At 46.1% G+C, this 12,320-nt stretch overlaps 1 protein-coding gene across 1 annotated transcript in view; it reads right to left on the bottom strand.

Annotated features, from left to right (window-relative positions):
• LOC139250546 (organic cation/carnitine transporter 2-like) overlaps window positions 1–12,320 on the bottom strand; it is a 336,028-nt gene that overhangs the window by 74,631 nt on the left and 249,077 nt on the right. The window contains exon 6 of the mRNA XM_070872923.1: window positions 7,256–7,356. Within this exon, the coding sequence (XP_070729024.1) occupies window positions 7,256–7,356 (101 nt within the window). The remainder of the gene's footprint in view (window positions 1–7,255; window positions 7,357–12,320) is intronic.

Below are 12,320 nucleotides of genomic sequence, written 5' to 3'. Positions count from 1 at the left end.
AACAGGTGAGTGGGATAGAGTGAACTAACAGGTGAGTGGGACAGAGTGAACAAACAGGTGATTGGGATAGAGTGAACTAACAGGTGAGTGGGATCGAGTGAACTAACAGGTGAGTGGGATCAAGTGAACTAACAGATGAGCGGGATAGAGTGAACAAACAGGTGAGTGGGATAGAGTGAACGAACAGGTGAGTGGGATCGAGTGAACTAACAGGTGAGTGGGATAGAGTGAACTAACAGGTGAGTGGGATCGAGTAAGCTAACAGGTGAGTGGGATAGAGTGAACTAACAGGTGAGTGGGATAGAGTGAACAAACAGGTGAGTGGGAAAGAATGAACGAACAGGTGAGTGGGATAGAGTGAACTAACAGGTAAGTGGGATAGAGTGAACGAACAGGTGAGTGGGATAGAGTGAACTGACAGGTGAGTGGGATAGAGTGAATGAACAGGTGAGTGAGATAGAGTAAATGACAGGTGAGTGGGATAGAGTGAATGAACAGGTGAGTGGGATAGAGTGAATGAACAGGTGAATGGGATAGAGTGAACGAACAGGTAAGTGGGATAGAGTGAACTAACAGGAAAGTGGGATAGAGTGAACGAACACGTGAGTGGGATATAGTGAACTGACAGGTGAGCGGGATAGAGTGAATGAACAGGTGAGTGGGATAGAGTGAATGAACAGGTCAGTCGGATAGAGTGAACGAACAGGTGAGTGGGATAGAATGAATGAACAGGTGAGTGGGATAGAGTGAACTAACAGGTGAGTGGGATAGAGTGAATGAGCAGGTGAGTGGGATAGAGTGAACGAACAGGTGAGTGGGATAGTTTGAATGAACAGGTGTGTGGGATAGAGTGAATGAACAGGTGAGTGGGATAGAGTGAATGGACAGGTGAGTGGGATAGAGTGAACGAACAGGTGAGTGGGATACAGTGAACTAACAGGTGAGTGGGATACAGTGAACAAACAGGTGAGTGGGATAGAGTGAACTGACAGGTGAGTGGGATTGAGAGAACTGACTGGTGAGTGGGATTGAGTGAACAATCAGGTGAGTGGGATAGAGTGAAGAAACAGGTGAGTGGGACAGAGTGAACGAACAGGTGAGTGGGATAGATTGAACGAACATGTGAGTGGGATAGAGTGAACGAACATGTGAGTGGGATAGAGTGAAGGAACAAGTGAGTGGGATACAGTGAATGAACAGGTGAGTGGGATAGGGTGAACGAACAGGTGAGTGGGATAGAGTTAATTAACAGGTGAGTGGGATAGAGTGAATGAACAGGTGAGTGGGATAGAGTGAACGAACAGGTGAGTGGGATAGAGTGAATGAACAGGTGAGTGGGATAGAATGAACTAACAGGTGAGTGGGATAGAGTGAATGAACATGTGAGTGGGATAGAGTAAACAAACATGTGAGTGGGATAGAGTGAAGGAACAAGTGAGTGGGATAGAGTGAACTAACAGGTGAGTGGGATAGAGTGAACGAACATGTGAGTGGGATAGAGTGAACGAGCATGTGAGTGGGATAGAGTGAACAAACATGTGAGTGGGATAGAGTGAAGGAACAAGTGAGTGGGATAGAGTGAACTAACAGGTGAGTGGGATAGAGTGAATGAACAGGTGAGTGGGATAGAGTGAACGGACAGGTGAGTGGGATAGAGTGAAGGAACAGGTGAGTGGGATAGAATGAATGAACAGGTAAGTGGGATAGAGTGAACGAACAGGTGAGTGGGATTCTGTGAAATAACAGGTGAGTGCGATAGAGTGAATGAACAGGTGAGTGGGATAGAGTGAACGAACAGGTGAGTGGGATAGAGTGAACGAACAGGTGAGTTGGATACAGTGAACTCACAGGTGAGTGGGATACAGTGAACTGACAGGTGAGTGGGATTCAGTGAACTAACAGGTGAGTGGGATAGAGTGAACAAACTTGTGAGTGGGATAGAGTGAACAAACAGGTGAGTTGGATACAGTGAACTAACAGGTGAGTGGGATACAGTGAACAAACAGGTGAGTGGGACAGCGTGAACGAACAGGTGAGTGGGATAGAGTGAACAAACAGGTGATTGGGATAGAGTGAACTAACAGGTGAGTGGGATCGAGTGAACTAACAGGTGACTGGGATCGAGTGCACTAACAGATGAGTGGGATAGAGTGAACGAACAGGTGAGTGGGATTCAGTGAACTAACAGGTGAGTGGGATAGAGTGAACGAACAGGAGAGTGGGATAGAGTGAACAAACAGGTGAGTTGGATCCAGTGAACTAACAGGTGAGTGGAATACAGTGAACAAACAGGTGAGTGGGATAGAGTGAACTAACTGGCGAGTGGGATAGAGTGAACAAACAGGTGAGTTGGATAGAGAGAACTAACAGGTGAGTGGGATACAGTGAACTAACAGGTGAATGGGAAAGAGTAAACGAACAGGTGAGTGGGATAAAGTGAACAAACAGGTGATTGGGATAGAGTGAACAAACAGGTGATTGGGATAGAGTGAACTAACAGGTGAGTGGGATAGAGTGAACTCACAGGTGAGTGGGATACAGTGAACAAACAGGTGAGTTGGATATAGTCAACTAACAGGCGAGTGGGATAGAGTGAACAAACAGGTGAATGGGATAGAGTGAACAAACAGGTGAGTTGGATACAGTGAACTAACAGGTGAGTGGGATACAGTGAACTGACAGGTGAGTGGGATTGAGTGAACTAACAGGTGAGTGGGATAGAGTGAACAAACAGGTGAGTGGGATAGAGTGAACAAACAGGTGAGTTGGATACAGTGAACTAACAGGTGAGTGGGATAGAGTGAAGGAACAGGTGAGTGGGATCGAGTGAACTAACAGGTGAGTGGGATAGAGTGAACAAACAGGTGAGTGGATACAGTGAACTAACAGGTGAGTTGGCTAGAGTGAACAAACAGGTGAGTGGGATAGAGTGAACTAACTGGCGAGTGGGATAGAGTGAACTAACAGGTGAGTGGGATAGAGTGAAGGAACAGGTGAGTGGATACAGTGAACTAACAGGTGAGTTGGCTAGAGTGAACAAACAGGTGAGTGGGATAGAGTGAACTAACAGGTGAGTGGGATAGAGTGAACTAACAGGTGAGTGGGATAGAGTGAACAAACAGGTGAGTGGGATTGAGTGAACTAACAGGTGAGTGGGATAGAGTGAACAAACAGGTGAGTGGGATCGAGTGAACTAACAGGCGAGTGTGATAGAGTGAACTAACAGGTGAGTGGGATACAGTGAACTAACAGGTGAGTGGGATAGAGTGAAGGAATAGGTGAGTGGGATCGAGTGAACTAACAGGTGAGTGGGATAGAGTGAACAAACAGGTGAGTGGGATACAGTGAACTAACAGGTGAGTGGGATAGAGTGAAGGAACAGGTGAGTGCGATAGAGTGACCGAACAGGTGAGTGGCATAGAGTGAACTAACAGGTGAGTGGGATAGGGTGAACTAACAGGTGAGTGGGATAGAGTGAACTAACAGGTGAGTGGGATACAGTGAACTAACAGGTGAGTGGGATACAGTGAACTAACAGGTGCGTGGAATACAGTGAACTAACAGGTGAGTGGGATAGAGTGAACAAACAGGTGAGTGGGATAGAGTGAACTAACAGGTGAGTGGAATAGATTGAATGAACAGGTGAGTGAGATAGAGTGTACAAACAGGTGAGTGGGATAGAGTGAACAAACAGGTGAGTGGGATAGAGTGAACTAACAGGTGAGTGGGATACAGTGAACTAACAGGTGAGTGGGATACAGTGAACTAACTGGCGAGTGGGATAGAGTGAACTAACAGGTGAGTGGGATAGAGTGAAGGAACAGGTGAGTGGATACAGTGAACTAACAGGTGAGTTGGCTAGAGTGAACAAACAGGTGAGTGGGATAGAGTGAACTAACAGGTGAGTGGGATAGAGTGAACTAACAGGTGAGTGGGATAGAGTGAACAAACAGGTGAGTGGGATAGAGTGAACTAACAGGTGAGTGGGATAGAGTGAACAAACAGGTGAGTGGGATCGAGTGAACTAACAGGCGAGTGGGATAGAGTGAAATAACAGGTGAGTGGGATACAGTGAACTAACAGGTGAGTGGGATAGAGTGAAGGAACAGGTGAGTGGGATCGAGTGAACTAACAGGTGAGTGGGATAGAGTGAACAAACAGGTGAGTGGGATAGAGTGAACTAACAGGTGAGTTGGCTAGAGTGAACAAACAGGTGAGTGGGATAGAGTGAACTAACAGGTGAGTGGGATAGAGTGAACTAACAGGTGAGTGGGATAGAGTGAACAAACAGGTGAGTGGGATAGAGTGAACTAACAGGTGAGTGGGATAGAGTGAACAAACAGGTGAGTGGGATCGAGTGAACTAACAGGCGAGTGGGATAGAGTGAACTAACAGGTGAGTGGGATACAGTGAACTAACAGGTGAGTGGAATAGAGTGAAGGAACAGGTGAGTGGGATCGAGTGAACTAACAGGTGAGTGGGATACAGTGAACTAACAGGTGAGTGGGATAGAGTGAAGGAACAGGTGAGTGCGATAGTGTGACCGAACAGGTGAGTGGCATAGAGTGAACTAACAGGTGAGTGGGATAGGGTGAACTAACAGGTGAGTGGGATAGAGTGAACTAACAGGTGAGTGGGATACAGTGAACTAACAGGTGAGTGGGATACAGTGAACTAACAGGTGCGTGGAATACAGTGAACTAACAGGTGAGTGGGATAGAGTGAACAAACAGGTGAGTGGGATAGAGTGAACTAACAGGTGAGTGGAATAGATTGAATGAACAGGTGAGTGGGATAGAGTGAACAAACAGGTGAGTGGGATAGAGTGAACTAACAGGTGAGTGGGATAGAGTGAACAAACAGGTGAGTGGGATCGAGTGAACTAACAGGTGAGTGGGATAGAGTGAAATAACAGGTGAGTGGGATACAGTGAACTAACAGGTGAGTGGGATAGAGTGAAGGAACAGGTGAGTGGGATCGAGTGAACTAACAGGTGAGTGGGATAGAGTGAACAAACAGGTGAGTGGGATAGAGTGAACCAACAGGTGAGTTGGCTAGAGTGAACAAACAGGTGAGTGGGATAGAGTGAACTAACAGGTGAGTGGGATAGAGTGAACTAACAGGTGAGTGGGATAGAGTGAACAAACAGGTGAGTGGGATAGAGTGAACTAACAGGTGAGTGGGATAGAGTGAACAAACAGGTGAGTGGGATCGAGTGAACTAACAGGCGAGTGGGATAGAGGGAACTAACAGGTGAGTGGGATACAGTGAACTAACAGGTGAGTGGAATAGAGTGAAGGAACAGGTGAGTGGGATCGAGTGAACTAACAGGTGAGTGGGATAGAGTGAACAAACAGGTGAGTGGGATACAGTGAACTAACAGGTGAGTGGGATAGAGTGAAGGAACAGGTGAGTGGGATGGAGTGAACAAACAGGTGAGTGGGATAGAGTGAACTAACAGGTGAGTGGGATAGGGTGAACTAACAGGTGAGTGGGATAGAGTGAACTAACAGGTGAGTGGGATACAGTGAACTAACAGGTGAGTGGGATACAGTGAACTAACAGGTGCGTGGAATACAGTGAACTAACAGGTGAGTGGGATAGAGTGAACAAACAGGTGAGTGGGATAGAGTGAACTAACAGGTGAGTGGAATAGATTGAATTAACAGGTGAGTGAGATAGAGTGTACAAACAGGTGAGTGGGATAGAGTGAACAAACAGGTGAGTGGGATAGAGTGAACTAACAGGTGAGTGGGATACAGTGAACTAACAGGTGAGTGGGATACAGTGAACTAACTGGCGAGTGGGATAGAGTGAACTAACAGGTGAGTGGGATAGAGTGAAGGAACAGGTGAGTGGATACAGTGAACTAACAGGTGAGTTGGCTAGAGTGAACAAACAGGTGAGTGGGATAGAGTGAACTAACAGGTGAGTGGGATAGAGTGAACTAACAGGTGAGTGGGATAGAGTGAACAAACAGGTGAGTGGGATAGAGTGAACTAACAGGTGAGTGGGATAGAGTGAACAAACAGGTGAGTGGGATCGAGTGAACTAACAGGCGAGTGGGATAGAGTGAAATAACAGGTGAGTGGGATACAGTGAACTAACAGGTGAGTGGGATAGAGTGAAGGAACAGGTGAGTGGGATCGAGTGAACTAACAGGTGAGTGGGATAGAGTGAACAAACAGGTGAGTGGGATAGAGTGAACTAACAGGTGAGTTGGCTAGAGTGAACAAACAGGTGAGTGGGATAGAGTGAACTAACAGGTGAGTGGGATAGAGTGAACAAACAGGTGAGTGGGATAGAGTGAACTAACAGGTGAGTGGGATAGAGTGAACAAACAGGTGAGTGGGATCGAGTGAACTAACAGGCGAGTGGGATAGAGTGAACTAACAGGTGAGTGGGATACAGTGAACTAACAGGTGAGTGGAATAGAGTGAAGGAACAGGTGAGTGGGATCGAGTGAACTAACAGGTGAGTGGGATAGAGTGAACAAACAGGTGAGTGGGATACAGTGAACTAACAGGTGAGTGGGATAGAGTGAAGGAACAGGTGAGTGGGATGGAGTGAACAAACAGGTGAGTGGGATAGAGTGAACTAACAGGTGAGTGGGATAGAGTGAACTATCAGGTGAGTGGGATAGAGTGAACAAACAGGTGAGTGGGATACAGTGAACTAACTGGCGAGTGGGATACAGTGAACTAACTGGTGAGTGGGATAGAGTGAAGGAACATGTGAGTGGGATACAGTGAACTAACAGGTGAGTGGGATAGAGTGAACAAACAGGTGAGTGGGATAGAGTGAACTAACAGGTGAGTGGGATAGAGTGAACAAACAGGTGAGTGGGATAGTGTGAACTAACAGGTGAGTGGGATAGAGTGAACAAACAGGTGAGTGGGATACAGTGAACTAACAGGTGAGTGGGATAGAGTGAACGAACAGGTGAGTGGGATACATTGAACTAACAGGTGAGTGGGATACAGTGAACTAACAGGTGAGTTGGATAGAGTGAACTAACAGGTGAGTGGGATACAGTGAACTAACAGGTGAGTGGGATAGAGTGAACAAACAGGTTAGTGGGATACAGTGAACTAACAGGTGAGTGGGATACAGTGAACTAACAGGTGAGTGGGATAGAGTGAACGAACAGGTGAGTGGAACTACCGGCTTTGTTCTTCCAAAGAGTTGGTACAGGCTGGTTGGCTGAGAGGCTCCTTCTGTGTTGTGCTATTCTATGATTCCAGGAAATACTTACCACAACAGAAGGTTTATGATAGTGATGGCTCGGATATTAGGGGTTTTAACCAAGTGAAAAATTGTATGAGACTGCATACTTTTAGCCTTCATATCTTTGAGCTGGAAGGAAAGCAGAGGATTCAGTATTATTGCACATTATTAGAAAATATCAGTATTATTATCTGTTACTATTAGTTTATATCGGGCATGGATGAGCCAGAAAGGTTATTTGAAAGCAGTGCAGTACTATCGATCACATTTGTGGCTTCTTTCTTTCCCCTACCTTTGTCCCCTGTTGTGTCTATCCAGCACTACCGGTAGATAAAAGTGGGGCTCACTATAAACATTATAAAACCCCCATTTTATTGATGCACTGCTGTGTCATAGTTCATGATGCTGGCTCAGTCCTCAGAGAGGAATATTGTTCACACCATATCACTCTCACACTGTGCTTAGATCAGTAAAATGCTTTTGTGGGTTAATGTATCGTGTTAAATACAAATTGTAATGAAGTTATATATTATAGCTCTTCCTTCAATCACCTTTCGAGTGAAGTATCTGGTGAGTAGTGGGCAGGACTTGACATTTTGTGTATTTTGAGCACAATAAATTCTTCTTTACTGGCATAAAAAAAGGAACATTTTGGACACTATTTACATTTATTTATGATATCTTTTCTCAGAGGCTTACCCATATCTGAGTGTCATAGGCAGTCCCTCAGAATCGAGGAAGACTTGCTTCCACTCCTGAAGTGAGTTGTTTGGTGACTGAACAGTCCAATACGAGAACCACAGTCCCTATTACAGGTCGGACAGACAGACGTTGAGGGAAGGGGAGGGTGGGACTGGTTTGCCGCACGCTCTTTCCGCTGCCTGCGCTTGGTTTCTGCATGCTCTTGGTGACGAGACTCAAGTGCTCAGCGCCCTCCCAGATGCACTTCCTCCTCTTAGGATGGTCTTTGGCCAGGGACCCCCAGGTGTCAGTGGGGATGTTGCACTTTATCAGGGAGGCTTCGAGGATGTCCTTGTAACGTTTCCTCTGCCCACCTTTGGCTCATTTGCCGTGAAGGAGTTCAGAGTAGAGCGCTTGCTTTGGGAGTCTGGCATGTGAACAATGTGGCCTGCCCAGCGGAGCTGATCGAATGTGGTCAGTGCTTCTGTTACGTATGCAATGAAGGTTCAAACTGAGTACTGTTTAAATAAGCAAGGTACAACCTTGGTTCTGCTTTATTTTGGCCCAAAGCGCCATGTGCTGCTGCTCAGTGGCCTCCAACAATGACACCATCTGGTGGCTACAAACAGCATGTACATCCATGACAGCTTCAATGTTGGGGATGTTGGCCTGGAAGAGGACGCTGATATTGGTGCATCTGTCCTCCCAGGGGATTTTTAGGATCTTGCGGAGACATCGTTGGTGATATTTTTCCAGTGACTTGAGGTGTCTACTGTATATGGTCCATATCTCTCAGCCAAACAGGAGGGCGGGTATTACTACAGCCCTGTGGAACATGAGCTTGGTGACAGTTTTGAGGGCCTGGTCTTCGAACACTCTTTTCCTCAGGCGGCATAAGGCTGCACTGGCGCACTGGAGGCGGTGTTGGATCTCATCATCGATACCTGCTCTTGTTGATAGGAGGCTCCCGAGGTATGGGAAATGGTCCACGTTGTCCAGGGCCATGCCGTGGATCTTGATGACTGGGGGGCAGTGCTGTGCGGCGAGGACAGGCTGGTGGAGGACTTTTGTCTCACGGATTTTTAGCGTAAGGCCCATGCTTTCATACGCCTCAGTAAATACATCGACTATATCCTGGGGTTCAGCCTCAGAATGTGCACAGACGCAGGCGTCGTCCGTGTACTGTAGCTCAACGACAGAGGTTGGGGTGGTCTTGGACCTGGCCTGGAGATGGCGAAGGTTAAACAGCTTCCCACTGGTTCTGTAGTTTAGGTCCACTCCAGCAGGGAGCTTGTTGACTGTGAGGTGGAGCATGCGGTGAGGAAGATTGAGAAGAGGGTTGGGGCGATGACACAGCCCTGTTTGACCCTGGTCCAGACGTGGATTGGGTCTGTGATGGCGTGATCAGAGACACAATGACAATAGCAGGCAACACTATTACTTTTCAAAATAATAGTTTTATAAACATGGGGGTGGGGTCACATTGTAAATGTGTGTGGCAAGGAAGATATTGAACTTGCTGATCTGCTGGAGAGAGAACTTTGCAGAATCGTGTTTGGTGTGGACTCTGTTAGGTCTCAGATGGCAAACCTCCACCAGTCTCGCACTTTGCCATCATGGTCTAAGTGACCTAAAAAGGTGGCGATCAATACTAGATTACATTTGCTTGCCTTTATGTAGCTAGCTCAATGCTCATGTGTATAAGTGCACCACTGGGTGTAATACTGGGACATACAAATAAGGAAGGCATCATGGTTTTAAGTCACGAAGGTGACCCACCTAAGTGGATGAAAATATTCTTTATTTTTATGACAGTGTGAGAACAGAGATAGAACTAATTGTACCAAACAACTCTCATCCTGCTCAGTGATCTCAATATTTTATCTATTTTGCAATAAAACAGCTTGGGTATAATCTTAACTCCTATCAATAGTGTGAAGTGGGCGAGAGCGAGTTCGCCGCCCATTTGCCAGATTTTCCTTTCTGTTGACTTCAATGGAAAGCAAAATTAAGAGAATGGTATAATAATCCAATATTGCCCATGTTACACTAATGCAAAAAGTTACAATTACCCTATCCTTATGTTTCAAATAAAATTTGAATTAACCTAACGTTAATTCAGTCCACTTTCAGAGAGATGGAAGGAGAACACCTGCCTAAGGTACTGAGATCCCGGCTGGATCACAAGTTTCATCGTCATATTCCTGGAGCCTAATACTGCACAAGAGGTGTGGTAGTGAGAGTTATGTTCCATAAAACAGCCTCCGATTGCTAAAGGAATCGACTGACCCCACTGAACACAAGGGGGTATTCAGGGCAGACCCAGATTCAGAACATCTCGGTTTAGAACTAGGGAATCTGTGCTGTACCGTTTTTATCGCTTTTATATCCTTCCACTTTAAATAGGCTTCGAGTGGCCCGGCAGAAATTGCACACATAAAGTAGGCTGATTGTTTCCCGATGTGATCGGGTCAGCAGTCAGTGAAAATCAACCGGGTCTCGCGTTACTAACATCATTGAGCTATTCTGCTTGCTCTGCGAGTTACAATGGGGGCTTCCCTCAGACATACACTCTCAGATTTTACTGATTTCTCTGAATTAAATTTAAGTAACTCCTTTAGTGTGATTTTGATTTGAATATCCAGCTGTGGAAACAGAGGTAAAATGTTTATTTAGTAACTTTGTCATTCCCTTCTCATCAGGAGCTGCCTTCTTTGTGTGCATCCTTACCCTGACTATTCTCTTTCTATAGAAAGCCTTTTTATTGGCGAACCCTGGCCTGCCTAATCTCTGAATGGAAAGTGTGTAGAGTATTCGATGCAATCTCTGAATTGTAGGGATATGTGCAACACCCCAAACGATCCAACCAGCCTGCCCCAGTTTTCAGTCGACACCCATCTCTTCTGATGTGGCACTTGTGGGTTAGTGAATACACCAGACTCAAAAGCTGGACACTTCTATTTCCTCACTATTATGAACAATACAGCTTGTTCCCATACTGATATAATGGACATTGAGGGAAAAGGCACGAGAAAATAACAAGAATTGAGTCAGGAGTCCGTGAGTTTGGCGAGAGGCCTATAAATGTCGTGAGGTCGGGAGGTGCGTTGCTGAGTCGGGAGTCCGTGAGTTCGGCGAGAGGCCTATAAAAGGCACAGCAGGGTGTCCGGGGCCCAGCGTCGAGGAGGTGCGTGGAGAGGCGGGGCTTGTGCAGCGACAGGGTGTAGGCAAAAAAGAAGTAGAAAGAAATCGAAAGGTGACGTAACAGCCAAGGGGGTGAGTGATTGGCTGGTGATTGGTTAGTAGTTTTTCTTTTTCCTTTTCTATATCAGTAAGTAACTTTTAGAAACATAGAAAGATAGAAAATAGGTGTAGGAGTAGGCCATTCAGTCCTTCCAGCCTGCACTACCATTCAATGAGTTCATGGCTGAACATGCAACTTCAGTACCCCATTCCTGCTTTCTCGCCATACCCCTTGATCCCCCTAGTAGTAAGGACTACATATAACTCCTTTTTGAATATATTTAGTGAATTGGCCTCAACAACTTCCTGTGGTAGAGAATTCCACAGGTTCACCACTCTCTGGGTGAAGAAGTTTCTCCTCATCTTGGTCCTAAATGGCTTACCCCTTATCCTTAGACTGTGACCCCTGGTTCTGGACTTCCCCAACATTGGGAACATTCTTCCTGTATCTAACCTGTCTAAACCCGTCAGAATTTTAAACATTTCCATGAGATCCCCTCTCATTCTTCTGAACTCCAGTGAATACAAGCCCAGTTGATCCAGTCTTTCTTGATATGTCAGTCCCGCCATCCCGGGAATCAGTCTGGTGAACCTTCACTGCACTCCCTCAATAGCAAGAATATCCTTCCTCAAGTTAGGAGACCAAAACTGTATACAATACTCCAGGTGTGGCCTCACCAAGGCCCTGTACAACTGTAGTAATACCTCACTGCCCCTGTACTCAAATCCCCTCGCTATGAAGGCCAACATGCCATTTGCTTTCTTAACCGCCTGCTGTACCTGCATGCCAACCTTCAATGACTGATGTTTACCATGACACCCAGATCTCGTTGTACCTCCCCTTTTCTTAATCTGTCACCATTCAGATAATAGTCTGTCTTTCTGTTTTTACCACCAAAGTGGATAACCTCACATTTATCCACATTATACTTCATCTGCCATGCATTTGCCCACTTACCTAACCTATCCAAGTCACTCTGCAGCCTAATAGCATCCTCCTCGCAGCTCACACTGCCACCCAACTTAGTGTCATCCGCAAATTTGGAGATACTACATTTAATCCCCTGGTCTAAATCATTAATGTACAATGTAAACAGCTGGGGCCCCAGCACAGAACCTTGCGGTACCCCACTAGTCACTGCCTGCCATTCTGAAAAGTACCTATTTAC

This window comes from Pristiophorus japonicus, unplaced genomic scaffold (genome assembly GCF_044704955.1).
Source record: "Pristiophorus japonicus isolate sPriJap1 unplaced genomic scaffold, sPriJap1.hap1 HAP1_SCAFFOLD_388, whole genome shotgun sequence".
In the NCBI taxonomy this organism is placed as follows: Eukaryota; Metazoa; Chordata; class Chondrichthyes; family Pristiophoridae; genus Pristiophorus; species Pristiophorus japonicus.
The sequence above is the reverse complement of the archived record's forward strand: the minus strand, read 5'-3'. Positions and strand labels throughout refer to the sequence as shown.